The sequence below is a fragment of the Bubalus kerabau genome, chromosome 11, assembly GCF_029407905.1.
Source record: "Bubalus kerabau isolate K-KA32 ecotype Philippines breed swamp buffalo chromosome 11, PCC_UOA_SB_1v2, whole genome shotgun sequence".
In the NCBI taxonomy this organism is placed as follows: Eukaryota; Metazoa; Chordata; class Mammalia; order Artiodactyla; family Bovidae; genus Bubalus; species Bubalus kerabau.
Genome location: NC_073634.1, coordinates 5,426,930 through 5,452,335, shown reverse-complemented (window position 1 = coordinate 5,452,335; position 25,406 = coordinate 5,426,930). Strand labels below are relative to the sequence as shown.

Sequence of the window (25,406 nt, the reverse complement as noted above, 5' to 3'; positions counted from 1 at the left end):
GCACTTCCGGCGTCCGACCCGGAAGCGGAAGGGAACCCATCGCTCTCCCTCTTTGTCCGCTGCAGTGCGTCTCTCCTGCGTCGTTCCGGCACGGTGGGAGCGGAGGTCGGCGACCGTTCGTAGCGTGTGGTCAGGGGAGCGGAGCTCTGAGACTCTTGAGCAGCCGCGGCCATGGCGGATGTAACCGCCCGTAGCCTGCAGTACGAGTACAAAGCGGTGCGTATGGGCTCGGCGGAGGGCTCTGGGCGGGGGAGTCCGATAGGGAGCTGGAGGCTGAAGAAAGGAGTTTTCAGTCTAAAGGTCTACGCGAGAAGCGCGAAAGCAGAGGAGAAATCAGAACCCGGCGAAGGTGGGGGTACACGGCGATGTGAATAACCCCACTGGTGATTGGGGCTCAGTTCTTAACCGGGATGGGTAAGAGCTCTGTTAAGAGTGTCTGTCCCGGTCCCGTCAGCGCTCTTCCCGCCCCTTCCATGTGTCATCCCCAACGTGCCCGACGCTTCTCCCAGGTGGGAATTATTATGAGCAGTGTTAGAAGCAGTGATTATTATATTGATTTGTTTGCCCTTTGCTCATGCGCGATTATACGATGCGCTTCTCAAGGAAAACATCTTTTTATTCCGACTAGTGATTATCGACACTTGGTCGCTCCGATTCTTTCTTTGTTGTCAGCTGGTATCCCTGTGATATAGGCGTCGAGTCCTGCTTACCTCAGAGCTTCAATAATATTGTGGTCTTTTCAGAACTCGAATCTTGTCCTCCAAGCTGATCGCTCTCTCATTGACCGGACCCGCCGGGATGAACCCACAGGAGAAGTGCTATCCCTGGTTGGGAAGCTGGAGGGTACCCGGATGGGAGATAAGGCTCAACGAACCAAACCACAGATGCAAGAGGAAAGACGAGCTAAGTGAGTATCAAAGGGAAAACATGATTTTTCTTCAGATGCAGAATCCATTTTCCCTTGGTATTTGAGCAGTGGTTTTGCTGAATTGCTTGGTGCAGGATGAGCCATCAGTGGCATTAAGACAACTCAGTGAAGGTAAAAACGTAAGAATTGAGAGATTCTTTGGCCTTAACAAGTGTACCTGAAGTGGGAAACAGCTTTTAGACCCTTTTCCAGCATGTGTATCTCATCCATAGAGAGATCTTAATTTTCTTCATGGTATTTTCAAGACTTGGTAAACTCTTGTCACAGTAACTCTTTTCTTCTGTTACTAACTTTCTTCTACTTTTGTTTGCTCTTGCCTGCTTTTTCTTTTGTTGTTATAAACTACCATTCGAGCCTGTTTTGTTTTTGTACCATTTGGTGTTTTGTTTTGCTTTTTAGTTGGTTTTTTACTTTGGGGAAGGGTGATATTTTTCCAGACTTTAAAGAATCATTGAACTTTATCTCACGGTTATCCTTCGAACCTGATCATCATCTGTCCCATGATGAAGTTTCAAAAATTCGTAGGTCCAGTTTTGATTAAAGCAGTTATGTTTGAGATGAGTTACATATCATTGGTCCTCCATTTTGCAAGAGTATGACTTCTTTTCCAGGAATCAATGGCAGTAGATTCCTTTGGAGCTTCAGTTGTCTGGCAGAGAAAGGAAGATGTGTCTGAGGGATGAAAACTAGTCAAATCCAATCATATAATGCTGTCATATCAAGTAGAAAGGGTTGTCTTTTTAAATGAACGGGGAGGATGTCTCATAGCATGCAGTGATCTAGTGAGAGGATGACGGGATCCCCTTGCTGTTACTGTGTTCCCACAGAGATACTCCTGCAAGTGACCAAGGCCAAATGGGCATCATTTGCTGAGGCACACATTTGTGGTTTTAAATACTACCTGTGAATCATGAAGCTGAGGAGAGGAGGGTGGGCTTGAGTCTTACATTAACGGGGAAGGTTCTGCCTGTTCAGTGTCATACTGTGTGTTTGTTAGGCGAAGAAAGCGTGATGAGGACCGGCACGACATCAACAAGATGAAGGGCTATACTCTGCTCTCAGAGGGCATCGATGAGATGGTGGGCATCATCTATAAGCCCAAGACCAAGGAGACCCGGGAGACCTATGAAGTGCTGCTCAGTTTCATCCAGGCTGCCCTTGGGGACCAGGTGAGGCAGCCAGAGGGCGAGGCCACATGTTTTTGGAGAGGGAGGAAGTCACAGCTAGGAGGCCCCAGAGGAACCTTGTTTGTGGATTTTTCCTGTGTGGGCCATACCAATATGCAGAAGTGGCTGATGTTTACTTTATGTGAGGTAGCACCTCTTTCAGTCTCGTTGGCTCTGTGACTAGGTGCTATTAATATTCATTTTTTATTTTGCAGGAGAGATGTGAGGCAAAGGATACTTAAGTAACTTTCCCAAGTCATGGAAGTAGTGTTTGGCAGAGCTAGGGTATGAGCCCAGGTAGTCTGTATTCGGAATCTGTGCTCTTAAGATTGTCCGTGATTAGATTAAGGCCCTCTGTGAGTCTCTGAGAGACTCTGGTGAGGTGGTTGCTAGAGGAGGTGAGGAGAAAGAATTACCAAAAGCTCAGCGGGCCAGAGCAAGACTGCCAAGTGCCTCTGTCATCTGGAGGAATGTGGCAGATGGCTGTGCAAGTTCTTTTTTTTTTAAAAAATTTTTTATTTATTTATATTTTTGCTACATTGTATGGCTTGTGGGATCTTAGTTCCCCAGCCAGGGGTTAAACCCTTTCTCCCTGCAGTGGAAGTGTGGAGTCCCAACCACTCGACCACCAGAAAGTCCCCCTTCTTTTTTGAATGTAATCTTTTTTTGAAACAGAGGGGTCTCCCTTCAATTGTGTGACCCTTGGTGGCATTTTTAAATTAACATGAGTGAAAATAATCAGAACCTGGTATGCAGGCTTTAAGAGACGTATGGCTCTCCACATCCTGTTGTCGTGTAAAGCCCATCAGTGATGTTCTTCATCTTGGTCTCTTCTTTCTAAGTTGTTTTTTTTTTTTTTTTTTGCCTCCAGCCACGTGATATTCTTTGTGGGGCAGCAGATGAAGTTCTCGCTGTTTTAAAGAACGAAAAGCTTCGGGACAAGGAAAGGAGAAAGGAGATTGATCTGCTGCTGGGTCAGACAGATGATACCAGATACCATGTGCTAGTAAACTTGGGCAAAAAGATCACAGACTACGGTGGAGACAAGGAGATCCAGAATATGGGTAAGGAGCTCTTGGTGTCCAGACCGTGTTACCTGGCTGCTTGTTGACCCCTCAACATGATCTGCTAGCCTCAGTCATTAAAGCAGCTGAAAGACGCCTTAAAAGGGTCCCATATCCTAGTTGCTGTTTTTGGAGGAGTTATGATTGGTGGATACCAGAATCCCTAGATTCCAGCCACCATTTCTTACTCTGAGACCCTTTTATTGTATGGAACGTGGGAGAAAACTTGGCCAGCGCCTGGATGGAGGTGGGGTGCACGTGGTTGAGGAGGCAGAGCGGTTGTGTCCGAAGCTGGCAAGTTGGAGCAAGCCTCATGGTGGCAGCGCAGAAGGCCCTCTTTTGTTGATCATTTGTGAGTCTTTAGACCTTAGGTCTGTCCTGAGGAGAGGCACGTCAGGCAGTTAGGGAGGAAATTAGCTCCCGAGTGCCTCATTTCACTAACTGTTCCTTGTCGTCTTTTTCTAATCCCTCACTGTTTCAGACGACAACATTGATGAGACATATGGTGTGAATGTACAGTTTGAGTCTGATGAGGAGGTAAGTGATAAACAAACCCAGACTAGTCTTTTTTAAATTGTTATGGTGAGGGGACCACTTCTAGTGTAAAGAAGCTACCTGACTTAAGCCAGATAAGTTTTATGGTGTTGTATGGATGTCACATTTGGGCATCAATAGTATTTTGCTGAGAAATTGTTGTGGTTATCTTTTGATACTGTAAAGCAAATTTTTTTTTTTTTATGTAAAGCAAATTTGAACTTACATTAATTGTATGATAATTGACGATAAACCAAGTGGATCAGCAAGAAGAAAAAAGTACAGTGTATATTTCATTGCGGAATATGCTGTCACGTTTTAGTGCTTTTTCACCTTATTGTGTTAATTTTCTTCTTTTTAGTACTATTGCCAGTTTCAAAAGAATGCACGTTTGCCCAAAAACGCGCCTGTATTTTGTGCATGGTTGTTTCAGTAACAGTTGCAGCAGCGACTGAGGTTTACCATCTAACTAGGATTTCTTGAATATAAATAAAAATAGAAACCAGTGGAACACTTGAAAAAAATGTGCAGAGTTGCATTTGAATTCTCAGTGGGCGCGTTTGGCTCCTGATCATTAATGCTGACTTTGCAGTATCATAAACTAGGACAGGAAGAAGGGATTGCACAGGAGAGTCAGAGGAAAGAGCACTGCCTTGGGAGCCAAGAGGGCTGAGTTTTGATCTTGTATCTCAGGGAGGTCATTTTGCTTCAGTGTCTCCATCGATCAGATGAGATGATTGAAACAGAAGACTGCTAAGCCCCCTCGTGCAATAGTTAGTAGGATTTTATGACTTCAAGTAGCAACAAATTGAAAGAACGCTTTGCTGAGAGCATTTATTCAAAGAGTAAATGCTTATTATCAAGGACTTGCTTTTAACATGACCGTGTGCTCAGTACACAGTACGATGTGAGTAAGGACAGTAGTGAGCAGGTGAAGTGTGGTCTGCACACTCCTGGTCACTGCGTGCTTTCCCGTGCGTGCTTCTCTATTATCCGTCCATTAAACGTGCTCTGAAGTGAGGCTGACCCTGCTTCCAGTAAGCTTGGTTTCACCACAGACGCCTTTGCTGTAACCCTGGAGCGCGCTTTTAAGTGAGACACAAAGGGGAGGTTCTTTGGGGATGCCAGGATCAGCTTCAGAAGCGCTGGGCTTGGGGCTCTTTCCACAGGAAGGTGATGAAGACGTGTACGGGGAGGTTCGTGAAGAGGCGTCTGACGACGACATGGAAGGGGATGAGGCCGTGGTGCGCTGCACCCTCTCAGCTAACGTGAGTGCAGGCTCCCCTTGCCCGTTGCAGTGCAGGTGCATTCTGGGTGAAGCACTCTGTCCCGCACCGTGGTCCTCTTATTAGTGTTTATTGAGCTACTCTTTTATAGGGTAAGCTGTAATAAATGTGCAGTGTCTTGATTTTCATTAAGATTTCAGTCACTCCCCCCCCCCATGTAAGTGGTTTATTTATTTTAATTGGAAGATACTCGCTTTACAATGTTGTATTCGTTTCTGCTACACAGTAGCATGAATCAGCTATATGTGTACATATGTCCCCTCCCTTGAGCCTTGCTCCCAGCCCGCATCCCGTCCCACCCCCCTCTAGGTCATCACAGAGCACAGAGCTGAACTCCCTGTGCTCGACAGCAGCGTCCCACTAGCTGTCTGCTTTACCTGTGTATTGTATGTATGTCGATGCACCCTGCTTCTGAAAGGCATGTGTTGATGAAATCTTGGGTTGGTGTGCTTCTGAATTCAATATAGCAGAGTTCCCCCCCATCCCGTGCTTCCCATCAGAAAGCCCTCAGAAGAGGGTAGGCTGTGAGTAGGCTGCAGAGCTTTGTTGCAGGATGGTGAGAAAGCGCTTGGGGCAGAGGGCAGCAGGGTGAGCCCAGTGCCTGGTTCCTTCGTAGCTTGTGGCCTCAGGGGAACTGATGAGTTCCAAGAAGAAGGATCTGCACCCTCGGGACATTGATGCCTTTTGGCTTCAGCGGCAGCTCAGTCGCTTCTACGATGATGCCATTGTGTCACAGAAGAAGGCAGATGAGGTGTTGGAGATTTTGAAGGTACAGCCAGGATTCCGTTTTTGTGTCCCCTGTAGCTTAGGAGATGGGGCAGTGTGGGAAGCGGGTGGCTGTGGCCTTAATCGTGGTGTTACCTTCTCTCTGCAGACGGCCAGCGACGACCGGGAGTGTGAGAACCAGCTGGTTTTGCTCCTGGGTTTCAACACTTTCGATTTTATCAAGGTGTTGCGGCAGCACAGGATGATGAGTGAGTAGATTGTGGACCCTTCTGTGTGTGTTTCTGTGTGTGAGAGAGAGACATGGAGGTTGTGTTGCTTTCACAGCTCACTTGGTTATTTTTGTTTCTACCCCGAGGTTGAAGGTTGTTTTTGTATCTCATCTTCCCTTTTTTCCTTTTGTTGTTGGCAGTTTTGTACTGTACCTTGCTGGCCAGTGCACAGAGTGAAGCCGAAAAGGAGAGGATCATGGGCAAGATGGAGGCTGACCCAGAGCTGTCCAAGTTCCTCTACCAGCTGCACGAAACGGAGAAGGAGGATCTGATCCGGGTGAGGGCTGGGTTGTTTGTCTCTCCAATTGCTGAGCTAGAGTGTTCGCTTTGGAAAAGAGACACCAGTTAGAAGCTTACAGCATAAAGCCAAATTCCTATTAAGGGAGGCAGTTGAAGAAGTGAAGTGTTTCTCCAGATGCTCTGAGTGTGGTCCTCGGCACAGAGTGGAACCAGCGCCTTCGCGCTGGTGTGGGTGAGGCCGCTGGCCCCCGCTGTCATCACCAGCGCCTGGGCCTTCCTCTTCTCACACAATAAGTCGCGTCTGCTCACAGCACAGGAACACACACGTGTTTACTGAACACAGAACCCACACTCTGCCCCTCAGGGGTAGCTCTTGGTGCTGGGTGTTGAATGTTGACTTTTGAGACCTCTAGACTATGTATAGTCCCTTGAAAGTGATTTGATACTGTCATTCTGGTGGTCCCCATGGCAGGTGTCTGAACATAAAGGGCCATCTGTCTGTTTCAGGACTTGCTAGTCAGTAGCTGTGAGTCAAGTTCAGCTAAGGGACTGAAAAGGACAAGAAGCTGGGGTGGTGATGAACTGTTGCTATTGTTTCTGTCTTCCCCACCCCAGGAGGAACGGTCCCGCAGAGAGCGAGTGCGTCAGTCCCGGATGGACACGGACCTGGAAACCATGGATCTGGACCAGGGCGGAGAGGTAGGGACCAGGGTCACGTCCAAGGCCGTGGAGGGTGGAGACTCGTTTGCGCAGCTCGCTCACTTCCTGTGTGTTCTTGTTCTTCACATACTCCCAGGCACTGGCTCCGCGGCAGGTTCTGGACTTGGAGGACCTTGTATTTACCCAGGGGAGCCACTTTATGGCCAACAAACGCTGCCAGCTTCCTGACGGGTCCTTCCGGCGCCAGCGCAAGGGCTACGAAGAGGTGCACGTGCCTGCCCTGAAGCCCAAGCCCTTCGGCTCTGAAGAAGTGAGGGGATTGCTGTTCTCAGTTTTCTGCTCACTTTGCCTCCCTTCTAGTTTGTATTTCAACCCATTCCACGTGGTCTTGTCTTATAGATTTATTCCAGAGGTGGAAGCTGCTGCTGCGTTTCCCATTTTGATTTTGAGCCTAGGGGACAGTATTGGTCTCTCTGGTCTGACTTTCAGAGGAGAGTTACACACAGAGCTTTCCAGGAAGTGTAATCTTGCAAAGCCATGGCCTGCCTAGGGATGTTGCTAACATGATGCACATGGCCTTTCTTTTTTTCTAGCAACTTCTTCCAGTGGAGAAGCTGCCCAAGTATGCCCAGGCTGGCTTTGAGGGCTTCAAAACCCTGAATCGGATCCAGAGTAAGCTCTACCGTGCCGCCCTGGAGACGGATGAAAATCTGCTGCTCTGCGCTCCTACAGTAAGCACTGCCCTACCTGCCTTTTTCTTGTGGAGTGCGGTGTATGTTTTAGGTTCCTCTCCATCCTTACTCCTTAATTCTGTATCCTTTGGCGGAAGAGGTGTTAAATGGTAAGATAAAATTCCCCAGACACACTCTGTTTTGGTGATAAGCCCTTGGAAGTTGGGGCAGTGAGTATACTAGGTACATAGGCCTTCTTGTCCCTATCCCTAGGGTGCCGGGAAGACCAACGTGGCCCTAATGTGTATGCTCCGAGAGATAGGGAAGCACATTAACATGGACGGCACCATCAACGTGGATGACTTCAAGATCATTTACATTGCCCCCATGCGGTCTCTGGTGCAGGAGATGGTGGGCAGTTTTGGAAAGGTAAGAGGGTAGAACTTCCCTCCAGAAGGTGTTGGGTGCAGCTCTCAAAGTCCTGGGGACAGCTCTGGTGCTTCTCTGCTTCTCGCCTTACATTCTCGTTGCATTTCCAGAACACCTCATGTGGTATTTCTTTCTTCCTTCAAAGATGGAGCTTGACCCATATAGAGTGTTTATGAAGTAAGAAAGTCTTGGGTCTATTTTGGGCTTTAACAAGGGTTTACTATTTTTTTTTAATCTCCCTTTTAGCCGTTTTCTGCAGTTGGTATCATTTGCATTATTGGAATATTTATGAAGCACTCACATGAGAGCTTGGTAACAGGCCTGATGTTGCTCCAGGTCTGTTTTCTGTAAGCTTCCATTTCCCTCTCTTGTGTGTAGAGCTCCCAGAGAATCTTTATTATTTTACTAATTTTTAGTTTTTGGCCATGCTATGTGGCATGTGGGATTTTAGTTCCCTGACCAGGGTCGAACCTAGTCCCCCTGCAATGGAACCACAGTCTAAACCACGGGTCCACTAGGGAAGTCCAGATTTGTTTTAGAAATAAGCGTTCGTATCACTGATCTCATACACTTGATATTTCTCTGAAGGGCTGATGCCTGCCTCTAACACCCCGCACTCAGACTTCACAGAGACTGTGGAGTCTGGCCCCCACCCCACCCCCCAGCATTCTTGCCTGACGTGCCTTTCCTTCACCCAGCGCCTGGCCACATATGGCATCACTGTTGCGGAGCTGACTGGCGACCACCAGCTGTGTAAGGAGGAGATCAGCGCCACCCAGATCATCGTCTGCACCCCCGAGAAGTGGGACATCATTACCCGCAAGGGCGGGGAACGCACCTACACCCAGCTTGTGCGGCTCGTCATCCTGGTGAGCAGGGCACCCTGGTGGGGACGAGGAGGCCGGCCAGCGAGGAGGGCTTGCCGGGCTCTCACGCTGCGTCCTCAGGGCCTGTCCCCCAGTCACTGGCCTTTGTAATGGCGGCTGCTGTCAGCGTTGCTCTTACTGCTAAGTGAGGGTCTGCACGAAGTGGAAACACTTCCCAGGAGGGGCATGGTGTCTGCCGTACCGTTTGTGGCTTTTTATGTCTGAAATATTTTGAAATAAATGAAACAGACAATTTGGAAAGCTGCTTGCGTATTCCCAGAACTAAAAGGGCTTTATAAGTAATCCCTTCTCAGAGGGAATGAGTAGGAGTCGGGATACGGTGTTCTGAATACTCAGAAGCCCCCAGGGAGGAACGGCAGTCTGAGAGTAGTTTCTTTAGGTTTTCCAGGGAAGCAGAAAGGAGACCTTACATGTTGACTCTCTGGCCTTCAAGAAAGAGTTGGCCAACCCCTGCCTAGAGCCTGCTACTCCAAGTCTTGTTAGAAATACAGAGTCCCTGGCCCCGCTCCCACCTACTGAAGCACAGTCTGCCTTTTAGTAAGGGCTCCGTACGCTTTGAATGCCTGCTGAGCTTTGGGATGCACTGCCTTAGGCTATGTGGGTTTTTTATTTGATCCATCATATTGTTTGCTCTTGGTAAAGATAACTGCCTAGAGGTGAGACTTAATTTGATACAAATTTGGTCTCATCAGAAGCTTCATTTTTAGTAAAGAAATCTATCTTTGAGGTGAGCTAGGAATTCATTTACCCACGCGTCAGATTTCCCTGACCGTAACTCATCGTTCCACTGAACTGGAGCAAAGCAGCTCATGCTCAGCACGTTTGCTGGGATGTTTCACGGTGAATACTGCCTCATCCTTTGAGGGTCCCTGGCTTGGGATCCCTTTTCTTGTCTTCTTCATTTGCAATAGTAGTTATGTATTTAAAAAACGGGACTGCTCTCAGGAAAGGGGGCCTCATTTCTCTGGTCTCAAAGGTAATTTGCTGCCCTCCCATTCCTTAGGATGAGATCCATCTTCTCCACGATGACAGAGGTCCTGTCCTAGAAGCGTTGGTGGCCAGGGCCATCCGGAACATTGAAATGACCCAGGAGGATGTCCGCCTCATTGGCCTTAGCGCCACCCTCCCCAACTATGAAGATGTGGCTACCTTTCTACGTGTAGATCCTGCCAAGGGCCTCTTCTACTTTGACAACAGGTAAAAGAAGAGACGGGAAGAAGTTTAAGCAGGGTGACCTTCCTGATGTCTTCCTTCTTTGCCAAGGAGCTCTGTTAGATTCGAGTTTCAGAATGGCCCTTGGTTTTGATGTGGTACAAATCCTGAAAGAGGCCTATCACTCCTGGCAGTGAAAAGGACTTTTTATTCAGTGTTTTGTGCCAAAGTCTCATTGATTTGACTGTTCAACTTTTAGCTTCCGCCCAGTGCCTCTAGAACAGACATATGTGGGCATCACGGAGAAGAAAGCCATCAAGCGTTTCCAAATCATGAATGAAATTGTCTATGAGAAAATCATGGAACATGCTGGAAAAAATCAGGTCTGTCATGGTTTCTTGTCACTCCTGACCTCTTTGAATTTTTGACTTACTGATAATTGGGCAGCACTGATAGAGACAAAGAAAGTGACAAAGCAAATCACCAGTACCAGAAATGCAATGGGATATTACTATAGGACTCGTTACCTTTGCATTTGAAAGGCTGTTAAAGGAATACTGTGAACAGTCCTACACTTATATTTGACAACCTTAAAAGAAGTGAGCTAGTCTCCTAGAAACTACCAGCTAGCAAAACAGCCTTAAAGAAATAGATAAAACATGAAACTGAATCTGTATAAAACGCCCAGAAAAGGAATCCCCATGCACAGATAAGCCGTCTGTCTGTCTAGATCATCAAGGGTTCTTCCATGAGAGATTTGAGTGGCTTACACTAAGAATATTCTAAAAATAAAGATAAAAATGGAAACTTAGTGAACGGGCATCTTGCTGGATAGTGTGATGTAATTTTTTAATTGAACACTGCGTGTTTTGTCTCAAAAAGAAGTATAAGGATTTAGAGGAAGGGACAAATCTTGTCTTGGCAAGAAAGACTTGGATGACTTTTATTTCCTGTAAAATGGTGCTAGTTTTCTACTGAGACTTATTTCCTATGTCCGCTTATATAGGCAAGTGCCTGTTACGTGTCTCAACTGTTTAGAATCTCATCAGATACCTGAACACAAATTTTTAATTGAGACTCCTGAATTTTCATCTATGCTATATTTAAACTTGCTATTAAAGACAAAGTGTTAGGAGTTAGTTGGGTTTCCTAGTTACAGGACCCTCATACTTGGTAGGTTTGTTTGCTTAGGGTCTTGAGAGCTCTGTTAGGCTCCAAGCCAGTGTGCGTTCCTACCATCTCCCCTCTTCAAGACCTCAGTTTCTGGCCTGATAACGGTGCAGCCTTGCTTCCTGCTGCCGACTCCCTGGGGCCGGGGGATGGCTCTTGGAGCGGTGTCCCTGGACTGTGGCCGACTGTGGCGTCTCTTCAGGTACTGGTGTTTGTGCACTCCCGGAAGGAGACTGGGAAGACAGCCAGGGCCATCCGGGACATGTGCCTGGAGAAGGACACGCTGGGTCTGTTTCTGAGAGAGGGCTCGGCCTCCACAGAGGTCCTCCGGACAGAAGCTGAGCAGTGCAAGGTGAGGGGGGCAGGCCCGGGTCCCTTGTTCCTCCCTGGTCACTGGCTCCGTCCGCATCAGCTGGGCCGTCCTCCAGCGTTGCCTGCGGTGCTGCTTCACGGGGCAGGGTGTGACTGGCTGTGTCTCTGGACTGGGCGAGGGGCAGTGTCTTGGCTTCCTCTCCGGGAGAGTTCCCTCTGGCAGGCTTGCCTCGTCACCTGTTCTTTCTCTGCTGCCCAGAACCTGGAGCTGAAGGACCTGCTGCCCTATGGCTTTGCTATCCATCACGCGGGCATGACCAGAGTTGACCGGACACTTGTCGAGGATCTCTTCGCTGATAAACACATCCAGGTGAGGGTGGGCAGAGCTCAGGCGGGGAGACTGGAAACGCTGGGCACTGGGCTGCATGCTCATGCCTGGCGCTCTGATGTTTCTGGCCCAGGTGGCCCAGGTCAGAGGGCTATGGTAGGTACAGTCAGTGGAACTTCACACCGCCTCTCTCAGCTCTTCCCATCATACGTGAGGGAAGCTGAGGAAGTTTAGGAAAGCGTCTGAGAAGCGCAGCAAAGCCAGGATGTGGGTGACTCCAGATACTGTCACATGAGGCCCCATAAGGTCAGGACTTTGTTCAGTCCTTCTCTCAGGAGAGTGTATTTTTAATTGTCTAGTAACCTTGATTCGGGCTTCCCTGGTGGCTCAGATGGTAAAGAGTCCGCCCACAACGTGGGAGACCTGGGTTCAGTCCCTGGGTTGGGAAGATCCCCTGGAGGAGGGCATGGCAGCCCACTTGAGTATTCTTGCCTGGAGAATCCCATGGACAGAGGAGCCTGGTGGGCTGCAGTTTATGGGGTCACAAAAAATTGGATACGACCGAGTGACCACAACCTTGATTCAGATAGGTCGCATTACTGCCTCTTAAGTGTCTCTAGAGCCTTGAAATGTTGATTCTTGAAGAGATGAGGAACCCAAAGACTCCTTTCCTCTTTATTCTGATGTTTCATTGACAAGTACGGGACCAACCTCTGTCCTGCTAGAAGCCCTGAGGCCAGGTGCTTAGAGAAGTTGAGGATAGGTACCCTTGGTGGCAAGGTCTGTTTTTCTTACTGCCTTGCCTTGGCTCTGTAGGTTTTAGTTTCCACAGCAACCCTGGCTTGGGGTGTGAACCTCCCTGCCCACACCGTCATCATCAAAGGCACCCAGGTGTACAGTCCGGAGAAGGGCCGCTGGACTGAACTAGGAGCGCTGGACATCCTGCAAGTACGGAGCTTCTGAGTTTATTCTTGGTGGGAAAAGCATGCGGTGTATAAGATGCCAGCATAACCCAAAGGTGGCAGGTGGAGGGCGAGGTTCTGTGGTGTAGGAGCCTGGAGTCAGGAACCGGAAGCTCTGAGCCGTGGCCCTCTGGTTGCTGTCTCCTCCCAGATGCTGGGACGAGCGGGCCGGCCGCAGTACGACACCAAGGGCGAAGGCATCCTCATCACCTCGCATGGGGAGCTGCAGTACTACCTGTCGCTGCTCAACCAGCAGCTTCCCATTGAGAGCCAGATGGTGTCCAAGCTGCCCGACATGCTCAACGCCGAGGTCGTGCTGGGGAACGTGCAGAACGCAAAGGTGGGCGGCCTCTGCGCTCAGCGCCCCTGGCCTTTTCCAGAGGGGCCGGGGCACCAGGGGTGCGGTGGTGTGGGCCGTAGGCACTGGGGTCCTCCAGCCCTGAGCGCCACGTCCTCCGTGTGAATGTGCTTTCAGGCGGCTCTGTGACAGTTCCCCCTTGTTGCCAGAATCTCAGTAAGGACTGTGTTCTTAAATAACGGAATATCATGAACATTCATGAGGCAGTGTAAGACATATTTTCATGGTTGGGAATTAATTCTGAAGTCCTCCATGGGAGCTTTTCATGTGGACATCAGTTCTGCATGCAGAGACCCATGTTCTGTCTCTGATAGGATGCAGTGAACTGGCTGGGCTACGCCTACCTGTACATCCGAATGCTCCGGTCCCCGACCCTCTATGGCATCTCTCACGATGACCTCAAGGGAGACCCACTGCTGGACCAGCGCCGACTGGATCTGGTTCATACCGCTGCCTTGATGCTGGATAAGAACAACTTGGTCAAGTACGACAAGAAGACGGGCAACTTCCAGGTGAGTGGGCCACGGGAGGGAGGCACAGATCCCCACAAAAGTCGGAGCCCCTGGAGACAGCCTTTCAGACGGCTTTCTTGATTGGAGGCCTGCCTGTCTACTTACCCTTTGCTCGGAAGAGCGGAAAAACAGGCAGTATTGGACTGTGCCCTTTGCACTTAGGAGCTTCTGAAGTGGTGTACAGCCTGGTGGTGCCTCCTTCCTACATCTTGAGCTGTGGTAGCTGATTCTGCTCTCTTTTCTGGGTGGGCATCAGGTCACTGTAGGTCAGCTTATTGGGCCATCATCTTTCTTTAAAAATACATTTATTTGGCGGTGCCAGGTCTTAGCTGTAGCACGCAGGATCTTTGGTCTTCATTGCAGCATGTAGCATCTTTTGAGTTGTGGCATGGGGGATCTTTTAGCTGGAGTATGCAGGATCTAGTTCCCTGACCAGGGATTGAACCCGGTCCCCCTGCATTGGGAGCTCAGGGTCTTAGCCACTGGACCACCAGGGAAATCCCTGTGCCGTCTTTCTTCCCGCACACGAGCCAGGCACTTGTATTGCTGTGAGTTCATTCTGTAGGCATCTCTTGTCCACAGCGAGAGGTTACTGCTTGTTAATGATTGGCCTTGAGTTGAGTCTTCCTTCTTCATAGGTGACAGAACTGGGCCGTATAGCCAGCCACTACTACATCACCAATGACACGGTGCAGACTTACAACCAGCTCCTAAAGCCCACCCTGAGTGAGATCGAGCTCTTCAGAGTCTTCTCGCTGTCTTCAGAGTTCAAGAACATCACTGTGAGAGAGGTGAGTCCACCCAGCACGTGGAAACCGGAAGCTGGTGCTCACCACCGTGTCGCCGGGTGGTTCTCTCCTTGATCTCGGGGCTTTTCCTTGATCTCGGGGCTTTTCCTTGACCTGCTTCCTGCTTGTGGCAGGAGGAGAAACTGGAGCTGCAGAAGTTGCTGGAGAGGGTGCCCATCCCCGTCAAGGAGAGCATTGAGGAGCCCAGTGCAAAGGTGAGCCCGGCTCCTCTCTGCTCAGGACAGAGTCAGGTGGTTCTCCTCATCTTCTAAAAGATGAGCCTGGGGCTTGGGCTTGTGCTTGGTAACCTGCTCCCTTCTCCCAGTCTCTGCATCTTTCTCACATCTTCTTTTTGCATAGAATATCAGTTACTCAGTGTCTGTAGATAAAGAGCTTTAGATCTTACCTGGCACGGAGGCCCGGAGCGGGAACGTTACTCACCTTGGATGGTTCAGTAATTGCCCTCCTTGCTTTTTGCAGATCAATGTGCTTCTCCAGGCTTTCATCTCGCAGCTGAAGCTGGAGGGCTTTGCGCTGATGGCCGACATGGTCTATGTTACTCAGGTGAGGGTGGGGTAGTACTGCCCTGATAGGTTAGGTCCCGTGTGCTGTGCGTGTCTGGTAGAAGGAGGCCGATACCGGCGAGGGAGAAGAATGCTGAGTTGTGCCTCAGCTGGCTTGTTGGCTGCTGTGTGTATGGTGTGGATACTCGGTTTTGCTCATCTTGAGCTCTTGGGAAGGTGAGGCCATTAGAGAGGTCTGGGAGGTTCCACATGTCTGCTTCTCTGCAGAGAAGCACTTCCACTATAACCGCTGAGCTCCTAAATAAACCTAGAAATGGCCAAAGGCTTCATTAGCTACTCTGTCTTTTCCTCAGGGCAAGTCACTAGCACCTTTACACTTGCTGGGATCCTAAATGATAAGTGGGCCAAAAACTGTAAAGTCACGCAGAGAACAGTGTGTTAAATGCTGGGCAGTGAGCTCGAGCCCCGTTTCTGTCGTGTCCCCAAGCATCTCTGGGGGACTTGGGTTTTGAGTTGATGTGGCTGATTACATCAGAGCTCAAGGTGATTAAACTGTGTGTAGAGCAGAAGGAATGGCAACCCACTCCAGTGTTCTTGCCTGGAGAATCCCAGGGACGGGGGAGCCTGGTGGGCTGCCGTCTCTGGGGTCGCACAGAGTCGGACACGACTTAAGTGACTTAGCAGCAGCAGCAGCAGCAGAGCGGCTTCATTAGGTCTGGGGACAGTGGGTACTTAACAGAGGAAATGCTTCCTCTTTCCCCAGTCGGCTGGCCGCTTGATGCGGGCCATCTTTGAAATTGTCCTGAACCGCGGCTGGGCACAGCTTACAGACAAGACCCTGAACCTCTGCAAGATGATCGACAAACGCATGTAAGTCCCCGCGCGCTGGAAGCTGGTCCTGCGTTGGGGTCTGAGGGCCTGGTGGGAAAGCCTTAGAGCACACCCCGATGTGTGATGTGTGCACCAGGGAGGAAGTCGAGACCAAGAAGGTCCCGTTTCCTTCCTGGACAGGTGGCAGTCCATGTGTCCTCTGCGCCAGTTCCGGAAGCTCCCTGAGGAGGTCGTGAAGAAGATTGAGAAGAAGAACTTCCCCTTTGAGCGTCTGTATGACCTGAATCACAATGAGATAGGTGTGTGGGAAGCCATCTTTCCCTCCTCATCTGCACAGCTCAGATGTCTCCCTGTGTCTGCTTCCCTGTTCCTGGCCCCAAGCCCTACGCTCGCGTGTCTTGTCCCATTACTGCTAGGCTCCTTGCCCTTGGTTTCAGAGCTTTGAATCCCCTGGGCCCCACTGAGTGGAGGGAAGAGCCCATGCCTGGAGTGGAACCCGCCCATTTCCCTCAGGGCCGGGTTCGCCAGACCGGCCATCAGGCTGGGTTGCAGCTGTGTGCACCCTCGTGTCCTCACAGGCGAGCTCATCCGCATGCCCAAGATGGGGAAGACCATCCACAAGTACGTCCACCTCTTCCCCAAGCTGGAGCTGTCGGTGCATCTACAGCCAATCACGCGCTCCACCCTGAAGGTGGAGCTGACCATCACGCCCGACTTCCAGTGGGACGAGAAGGTCCGGCTGGGAGCGCCAGGGGGCAGGCCTCGGGGCCTGGAGGCGAGAGGGGCGGGAGGGTGAGTCCCCCTTGCCCACCCCTCGGCTCATGTTCCCGTCCCTCGTGCTTGGGTGGGCAGGTCCACGGTTCGTCGGAGGCCTTCTGGATTCTTGTGGAAGACGTGGACAGTGAGGTGATCCTTCACCACGAGTACTTCCTGCTCAAGGCTAAGTATGCCCAGGACGAGCACCTCATCACGTTCTTCGTGCCCGTCTTTGAGCCGCTGCCCCCTCAGTACTTCATCCGTGTGGTGTCTGACCGCTGGCTTTGTGAGTGTGCCTGCTCTGCGGGGTCCGTGGGGTCCCCGGGGCCAGGTTCCCCCTGGGGCTCTTAGATGATATCTGGCCCCTTGTGCTGGGCTGGCCTTAGCTGGGGAGAGTGACACGCAAGCTGCCTTGGGGTTTCCAGTGTGCTCACAGCCCTTCCCGTTTCTCTCCTGGCAGCTTGTGAGACCCAGCTGCCCGTCTCTTTCCGGCACCTGATCCTGCCAGAGAAGTACCCGCCCCCAACCGAGCTGCTAGACCTTCAGCCCTTGCCTGTGTCTGCCCTGAGAAATAGCGCTTTTGAGAGCCTCTACCAGGATAAATTTCCTTTCTTCAACCCCATCCAGACCCAGGGTAGGTGTTTGCGTTTCCAGGCGGGCAGTTCCTCTGGGGACATTTAAAGGTCCCCCGGAGACAGATAGGTTCTGCAGGAAGAGAGGGAGGGGGCACCCAGGGGCTTGGCAGGTGTGGAGCTCAACGTCAACTGTGGGAGCAGCCAGGGCGTTTTCTGTCGTCAGCCGGCCTTGGTGACTTAGATTTGCTTCATGTCGTTGCACGTCTCCCTGCAGAGGGTTGGTCGAGCAGGTCTTACGGTCCACGGCTGCTTCTCGGGCTTGGGATAGTCCAGTATTGAGCCAGAGTGGGAAGGCTTTGAGGCCGCCTCTGCTTCACTGCTTGAAATGACAGCTGTGTTCCCAGAGCACGCCCCGTGTTCCAGGTTCTCTGGGCTGGGTGCAGCCTGAGTGGTTCCCTCCTCCTCCCACCGGTGCTACACGTGGTTTCCCTTTGGAGACACTGCTGTCTTGGACTTGTTCTGTGGGTGAGGAATGGAGGACAAGAGAGGCGCGCCAGTGGAGACCCTAGTGAATAGTGGGACTGGGCTTTATCCAGTGTGAGGGCTGGGGTTAGATGTTTAGCTTTGCTCTGTATTAGCCGCTTCCCAGGAGGCGTGGGCAGGGCTCGGAGGGCCAGAGACGGGGAGCCGGGCCCCTCCGGCTTGGCACCCTGGTTGCTGAGAAGACCGGCGGAGAAGCGAGGAGGGAGCCCCGGCCTCCTTTGCTCCTGTGTCCTCTGGCAGACCTCCAGGAGCCCTGAGCTCCTTACCGGGGTCTCTCTCCTCATGCTGGGAGGGGCAGGTGAGAGGGAGAGAAGGCGCAGGCCTGCCTGCAGTGGAGCGCCATCCCCTCGCCCCTGCTGGCTGCCTCTCTGGACCTGTGGGCAGAGTTTTCCCGCATGGCCTCCGTTGAGCCTCCCTTGGGGTCTCACTGCCTCTCTGTCGGTTCTCAGTGTTCAACACCGTGTACAACAGCGATGACAATGTGTTTGTGGGGGCCCCCACGGGCAGCGGGAAGACCATCTGTGCGGAGTTTGCCATCCTGCGGATGCTGCTGCAGAACTCGGAGGGCCGCTGTGTCTACATCACCCCCATGGAGGCCCTGGCCGAACAGGTGCGTCCTGGGTGCGTTTTTCCAGAAGCCATTCTCATCTCGAGTCCAGATTGAGGTTTTTCAGAGCCCTAAAACTTGCAGAGCCAAGTGGGGCCAGGCTTTACCTGCTGGGGGCCGTTTTCCTCGGTTTGCACTCTAAAGAAAAGCTCTCCGGTCACTTGGTCTAGTCGGTTGAGATCTAAAGGGCGACAGGTCTCTGTGTTCGGCCTCTCAGGTTTTTCTCCAAATGAATGAGTCCTGACGTCTTTCTGCCAGGTGTACATGGACTGGTACGAAAAGTTCCAGGACAGGCTCAGCAAGAAGGTGGTGCTCCTGACGGGGGAGACCAGCACAGACCTGAAGCTCCTGGGCAAAGGCAACATCATCATCAGCACACCCGAGAAGTGGGACATCCTCTCCCGGCGGTGGAAGCAGCGCAAGAACGTGCAGAACATTAACCTCTTCGTGGTGGATGAGGTCCACCTCATCGGGGGCGAGAACGGGGTACGGCTGGCCTCGCCGCACAGAGGTGGGGCTGGGGCCCGCAAGTGCAGCCTCGGCCCTGGGCCTTATGTGTAGGCCACAGATGCGGGGCTGCTTCTGCCTGTCCCCTTGTCTCAAAAGGAGGACCTGAGATTTTTTAGTAGGTGTTTTTGAGACCAGCATAGCTTAGTGGAGATTGGCTCGGGAGAGGTGCCCCCAGAGATGGGAGAGCCCTGATCAGAAGGGAGAATTAGGAGATCCTCTTGAGGACGTTGGGCTGCCCACGGAGGTGCTCAGGGCTGAGGCCAGAGCACCCAGGCCTGCAATGATCAGTTGCCCCTCTCCGCAGCCCGTCCTGGAGGTCATCTGTTCCCGGATGCGCTACATCTCCTCCCAGATCGAGCGGCCCATCCGCATTGTGGCTCTCAGCTCCTCGCTCTCCAACGCGAAGGATGTGGCCCACTGGCTGGGCTGCAGCGCCACCTCCACCTTCAACTTCCACCCGAACGTGCGCCCCGTGCCCTTGGAGCTGCACATCCAGGTGGGGCCCATGCTTCCGGCTCCCGCGCGGCCCCACCGCCCAGCTTCCCCGGGGTCCTAACCTCCTCTCCCTCCCCGGCCTCAGGGCTTCAACATCAGCCACACGCAGACTCGTCTGCTGTCCATGGCCAAGCCCGTGTACCACGCCATCACCAAGCACTCGCCCAAGAAGCCCGTCATCGTCTTCGTGCCCTCCCGCAAGCAGACGCGCCTCACCGCCATCGACATCCTCACCACGTGCGCAGCCGACATCCAGCGCCAGAGGTGGGCGGCCCACTGCCGGGTGCCGTGTGTGCGGTGGGGCAGCCCCACCTGGCTGGGTGCTGAGCCAGCACCCCTGGGAGGGGCTCTGGGGGGTGGCCCTGCTCCGGGCTGAGTCAGCGCTCCTCCCCCCAGGTTCCTGCACTGCACTGAGAAGGACCTGATCCCGTACCTGGAGAAGCTGAGCGACAGCACGCTCAAGGAGACGCTGCTGAATGGAGTCGGCTACCTGCACGAGGGGCTCAGCCCCCTGGAGCGGCGCCTGGTGGAGCAGCTCTTCAGCTCAGGTAGAGAGCAGGCCTTGAGGTGTGGAGTGAGACCCGCTCCAGGTGTCAGCGGGCTGTGGGGTACACTTTCCCGTGTGGGTGATGTTTCTTGGCAGCGGGCACGGCTATCATTTTCATAATACTTCTCATCTTTTATTTGAGCTCAACGTCCTTGAGACGAAGGTGGAACACCCTACTTGGTAGAGGAGAAAGCAGGCAGGCACATTAAGTCCTGCTCTTTTAGAACCTGGGTTTTTAGACCTGGACCTTTGGCCTCTAGACCTAATTTTCCATGGGTACGGACTCAGCAGGGTAGTTGGGCTTTAGAGATGGAGTCCATTCTGCGTGTCTCCCGTGGTGGCTGTGTGTTTTCGTCTCTCGTTGACGTTAGGCGTTTCGTGCAGAGCAGTATTTTGACGGTGCTTAGGGAGCTGCACTGGCAGTGCTCCTGCCAGAATCACTTGTCACTCTGACTCCTGAATTGGCCTGGTTTGGGGCACCTTAGAGCTCAATTTTGCTGCCATGGACTGGCCAGCCTGTGGCTGAGTTGGTGGTAGCATGTTCCAGTCGGCACAGCCTGCCTGTCAGGCAGGAGTGTGAGCCTGACTTTCTCTGGGCTTGGGGGTCTGTTCCAGGGTGACCTCGTTGCCTGCAGGTAGCCCCGCAGCAGAGCAGCAGTGACAGGCAGACCCTCCTGTAGTACCGCCTTAGCCTCTTAGTCCTGAATCCTTGTCTCCGCCCAGCTCTGCACTGAGTTCTGAAGTGTAGAGTAGGGTAAGCCGCTGCTTGCCCTGGAGGCAGCAGGTTCTGCCCACCCGGGGAGCCCTGTGCTCAGTCTGCTCCTCCCCTCTGCCGCTCAGGGGCCATCCAGGTGGTGGTTGCTTCTCGGAGTCTCTGCTGGGGCATGAATGTGGCTGCGCACCTGGTGATCATCATGGACACCCAGTACTACAACGGCAAGATCCACGCGTGAGTCTAGTGTGCTGTGCGTTAATGGGCCCCCCTCTCCTAAGATGAGCGTAAGCTCTGCACATCCAGAAGGTCACTATTGTGAAGAAAAGGTGTTAGGGAAATAAATAGGTGAGATTCCACCCCAGCTAGGGTTTTATTTGTGCAGACTTATTTTTGATGCTTGAACCTGCTTCTAGGTTTGGATTTGAGTGGGGTGGACTTGATCATTCATGAACTGTATGGCTGTGAGGTTTGGGAGCCTGCTTTACATATCAAATGCTTTAATATGGAGTTATCTGGCTATTGCCATTTGGTGGGTTGACTTCCCAGGTGGCGCAGTGGTGAAGAATCCACCTGCCAATGCAGGAGACACAGGTTCGATCCTGGGTCGGGAAGATCCCCTGGAAGAGGAAATGTTAGTCCACTCCCGTATTCTTGCCTGGAAAGTTTCATGGACAGAGGGGCCTGGCGGGCTGTAGTCCATGGGGTCGCAAGGAGATAGACATGAGGGAACACACACACACACACATTAGATGGGTTAATACCTTTGGTTCACAGACCCTGAGCAACAAAGTCATGACTCTCACACTTGAAAACTAAACTGATGTATAGATAACCGGTGACGCTAGGGGCTGAGCACACTCGCAGAGGTTTGCTGGGATTTCCCACGTCTCCCTGTGTCTGCATTTTATCCCTCGACCTTCAGGGAGGCAGCGTGCTGAGTCGTCTTTTCCCTCCGTCTCCAGGTACGTGGATTACCCCATCTACGACGTTCTGCAGATGGTGGGCCATGCCAACCGCCCTCTGCAGGATGACGAGGGGCGCTGCGTCATCATGTGCCAGGGCTCCAAGAAGGTCAGCCCCGGCCTCTAGTGCAGGCTTCTGAGCCTGGGTCTCAGAACAGACTCTTTAATCTCTCTCTCCATAGGTGTCTTTACTTACTTTCCTATATTCTCTCTGTCTTTTTTACTTTTCCACATTGCTTTTGGTAACAAGCCTTTCTCTGCGTAGAATTTTGTAGCCTTTGATTTTTGCTACTGCTGTTGACTCTGTGTATTGAGATCTTAAGCCTCTGGCTGGGTCTGTCTTCCTCATGCCCTGCTCAGCCCGTGGGGCTCGGTGTACCTTCCTCCATGGTAGAAATAACCAGTGATGCCGGGGGAACAGGCATACACACCCAGCTCTGCAGGTCCAGACCCAGCTCGCCTTGTCTGCGCAGCTGCTTTCTTCCGCTTCGCATGAGCCGTGCCTGTTGCCCAGCGGCCCTGTTTGCCCTTGGCCTTCTCTGTGACTGTACTGTCATTGGCATTCTTGCCATAGGATTTCTTCAAGAAGTTCCTGTATGAGCCTTTGCCGGTGGAGTCTCACCTGGACCACTGTATGCATGACCACTTCAATGCCGAGATCGTCACCAAGACCATCGAGAACAAGCAGGATGCTGTGGACTACCTCACCTGGACCTTCCTGTACCGCCGCATGACGCAGAACCCCAACTACTACAACCTGCAGGGTCGGTGGCGCTGCTGCGCGCAGCATCCTCCGGAGGTTGGCACAGCCCTTGTCCGCTGTCTCCCTGGGGCACCCCTGCTTACCTGTCACCCTCACAGGCATCTCCCATCGTCACCTGTCTGACCACTTGTCGGAGCTCGTGGAGCAGACCCTGAGTGACCTGGAGCAGTCCAAGTGCATCAGCGTCGAGGACGAGATGGACGTGGCGCCCCTGAACCTGGGCATGATCGCCGCCTACTATTACATCAACTACACCACCATCGGTGAGGGCCAGCAGGGCCTGCAGCCACGGGGACGACACGACGAGGCTTCCAGGGCCTCGAGGGACGCGTTGCAGGGTGGAGCTGGGCTAGCCCAGCGGTTAACTCTCTGCTCCTCCTCTGCCTGCTCTGACCCCTCCAATGTCCTTCCTTTCCTCTCTCAGAGCTCTTCAGCATGTCCCTGAACGCCAAGACCAAGGTGCGAGGACTCATCGAGATCATCTCCAACGCGGCCGAGTATGAGAACATCCCCATCCGGCACCACGAGGACAACCTCCTGCGGCAGGTGAGCGCATCTTGGCTTCTGGAGTGCGTCTTCCGAGCCGGGTGAAACTCGGCCCCTGTGCCCAGAGCACAGGATCCCACTGGCAGGTCAGGAAAACACCCACTCCCCCGCCCCCGAGCTCCCTCACACACTCCACACACATCTCAAGCCCTACCACCCACAGCCATCGTCTACCCCGCGTGTGGAATGGTTGTGGGCCTGGGGCGGGTGGTGCTTTGGCCCTGAGTGTGGGTCTCAGGCAGGGTCACCCGTTCACCAACCGCTCTTTCTTCCACTTTCCAGCTGGCCCAGAAGGTCCCCCACAAGTTGAATAACCCTAAGTTCAACGACCCGCACGTCAAGACCAACCTGCTTCTGCAGGCCCACCTGTCTCGCATGCAGCTGAGTGCCGAGCTGCAGTCAGATACAGAGGAGATCCTCAGCAAGGTATGGAGGCAGGGCGCCGGGGGCGTGGAGGCCTGAGCGTGGCCTGTGGGGCAGCAGCGCCCACTCCTGCTTGTGCTCTCCGGTCCCTCTGCAGGCCATCCGGCTCATCCAGGCCTGTGTGGACGTCCTCTCTAGCAACGGGTGGCTCAGCCCCGCCCTGGCGGCCATGGAGCTGGCCCAGATGGCCACCCAAGCCATGTGGTCCAAGGACTCCTACCTGAAACAGCTGCCGCACTTCACCTCCGAGCACATCAAACGTTGCACAGACAAGGTGAGCCGGGCCTGCATCGCAGTGTTGGGTGGCCAAGTCTGGAGGCCGGGTGTCCTGCACTGGGGTTGGTTGTGGGAGGGGAGACGTCTCGTTTGGCTTCTCTGAAGGTGTTACCCAAGAAGGCGCCAGGGAGCCTGACTGTTGTGAGGTGTGTTCTTCGGATGATCTGATAGCATAGGAATAAAAAAGGCCACTCTGTGGAGCCCGTGGACTCTCTCCATTGGCTGGAGTCTGGGCTGAAGTCACTGGGGAGGGAAGTTTAGAGTACTCAGGGAGTCACCTGGCTGAGGATGAATCACCGGAGCCAGTTTCCTCTGCGGTCGTCTGCTTTCTCCTTCCCTGACCTCTCTGATGCCCGCCCAGGGGGTGGAGAGTGTTTTCGACATCATGGAAATGGAGGACGAAGAGCGCAACGCCTTGCTCCAGCTGTCGGACAGCCAGATTGCGGACGTGGCCCGCTTCTGTAACCGCTACCCCAACATCGAGCTGTCCTACGAGGTGGTGGACAAGGATGCCATCCGCAGGTGAGCCACGCGGGCCGGGTGCGCCGCCCCGGGTCAGCCCCCAGCGGGCACAGCTGTGATGCGCCCCCGGTGTCTCCCCGCAGTGGCGGGCCAGTCGTCGTGCTGGTGCAGCTGGAGCGGGAGGAGGAAGTCACAGGCCCTGTGATCGCGCCTCTCTTCCCGCAGGTATGTGCTGGGACTGGCCTCCTGGGGTCCCCTCGAGGCCCGGCCATTGGCTAGGGTCTGTGCTGCGCGGGCACAGTCGTCAGCGGGGGAGGTCTAGAGCAGTGATGATGTCACAAGGCTGGCGGTTAATTTGGGGGCTGTGAGTGCTTTTTATGGAAGTCTGTAGTTTTTTTGCTTTAAGGCAGTTTAGGTGACTGGCTGCTGAGGGACGTCCTGGCACGAGGCCTACTTTGGATCCACTCTGCTGGCAGGCTCACCTCATGTTAACATGTTTTTGTCCTCTGACATGTCTGCCTTTTACCTAAAAGGGTCTCTGAGGAACTCAAAGCTGCCAGCCTCAAAGACTAAATGTCTGATAGTGGAGTCTTGATCTAGTGTCAGGCACTAAACAGGAAGGTACTCTGGGGCAAGGAAGTGAGCCAGAACCAACAAATGAGCTCACCTGTCTACTTAAAAATCAAGTTCACATGAGAAACATTAGTTTAAAATCCTGTATGCGATTATATTTTGGTAGGAAAATTTTGAAAGCCTGCTTTCTGGTTTCCTGCTTTTGTAACTGTTTGCCTGGTGTCGCAGCCATCAGGTTTTACTCAGGCTTTGTCGGGTTTTGGTCACTACAGAAACGTGAAGAGGGCTGGTGGGTGGTGATCGGAGACGCCAAGTCCAACAGTCTCATCTCCATCAAGAGGCTGACCCTGCAGCAGAAGGCCAAGGTGAGTGTGTCTGCTGGCCCCAGCGGGTTGCGAGAGGGGGCAGGTATCTGAGCGGGCCCTGAGTTGTGCCTCCTCTCTCCAGGTGAAACTCGACTTCGTGGCCCCGGCCACCGGTGCCCACAACTACACCCTGTATTTCATGAGTGACGCTTACATGGGGTGTGACCAGGAGTACAAATTCAGCGTGGATGTGAAAGAAGCCGAGACAGACAGTGACTCAGATTGAGTCCAGAGGCATTCACTCTTGCACAGAGGAGAGCTGAACCGGAGTTGGGGGCGTGTGCAGCGTGTGGGACCTCCGTGGTGGAGACCTGGTCCCTCCCCACCCTCCTGCTTTCCCCCGGCTCCCTTGCCGTCCACACCCCGGCTCTAGTGTCTGTAGGTGTCGGGCACAAACGTGTACAGCATTTTGAGGCATGTTCTTTGTAGTTCCTTTTGAGTCACGTGTTCTAATAAAATGACTTGGAGAAACCATGTGTCTTTGCAGTGAT

The 25,406-nt window shown here is 52.7% G+C and overlaps 1 protein-coding gene across 1 annotated transcript; it reads left to right on the top strand.

The window, feature by feature from the left end:
• Nucleotides 1-25,389, top strand: SNRNP200 (small nuclear ribonucleoprotein U5 subunit 200). Its single transcript, XM_055539335.1, has 45 exons — nt 1-216; nt 744-907; nt 1,926-2,097; nt 2,966-3,158; nt 3,640-3,695; nt 4,862-4,960; nt 5,595-5,747; nt 5,853-5,952; nt 6,114-6,250; nt 6,829-6,912; nt 7,010-7,183; nt 7,467-7,604; nt 7,818-7,973; nt 8,672-8,842; nt 9,864-10,057; nt 10,272-10,395; nt 11,385-11,534; nt 11,754-11,864; nt 12,639-12,770; nt 12,936-13,124; nt 13,457-13,654; nt 14,293-14,445; nt 14,577-14,657; nt 14,923-15,006; nt 15,730-15,836; nt 15,978-16,096; nt 16,376-16,530; nt 16,650-16,839; nt 17,014-17,187; nt 18,121-18,281; nt 18,537-18,764; nt 19,093-19,284; nt 19,369-19,547; nt 19,680-19,831; nt 20,671-20,779; nt 21,508-21,616; nt 22,082-22,271; nt 22,369-22,533; nt 22,695-22,816; nt 23,099-23,242; nt 23,337-23,513; nt 23,877-24,037; nt 24,121-24,202; nt 24,823-24,915; nt 24,998-25,389. Exons 1-45 carry the CDS (start codon nt 172-174, stop codon nt 25,139-25,141), a joined length of 6,411 nt encoding a protein of 2,136 aa, XP_055395310.1. The 5' UTR covers nt 1-171; the 3' UTR covers nt 25,142-25,389.
• The last annotated feature ends 17 nt before the right edge of the window (nt 25,390-25,406 follow it).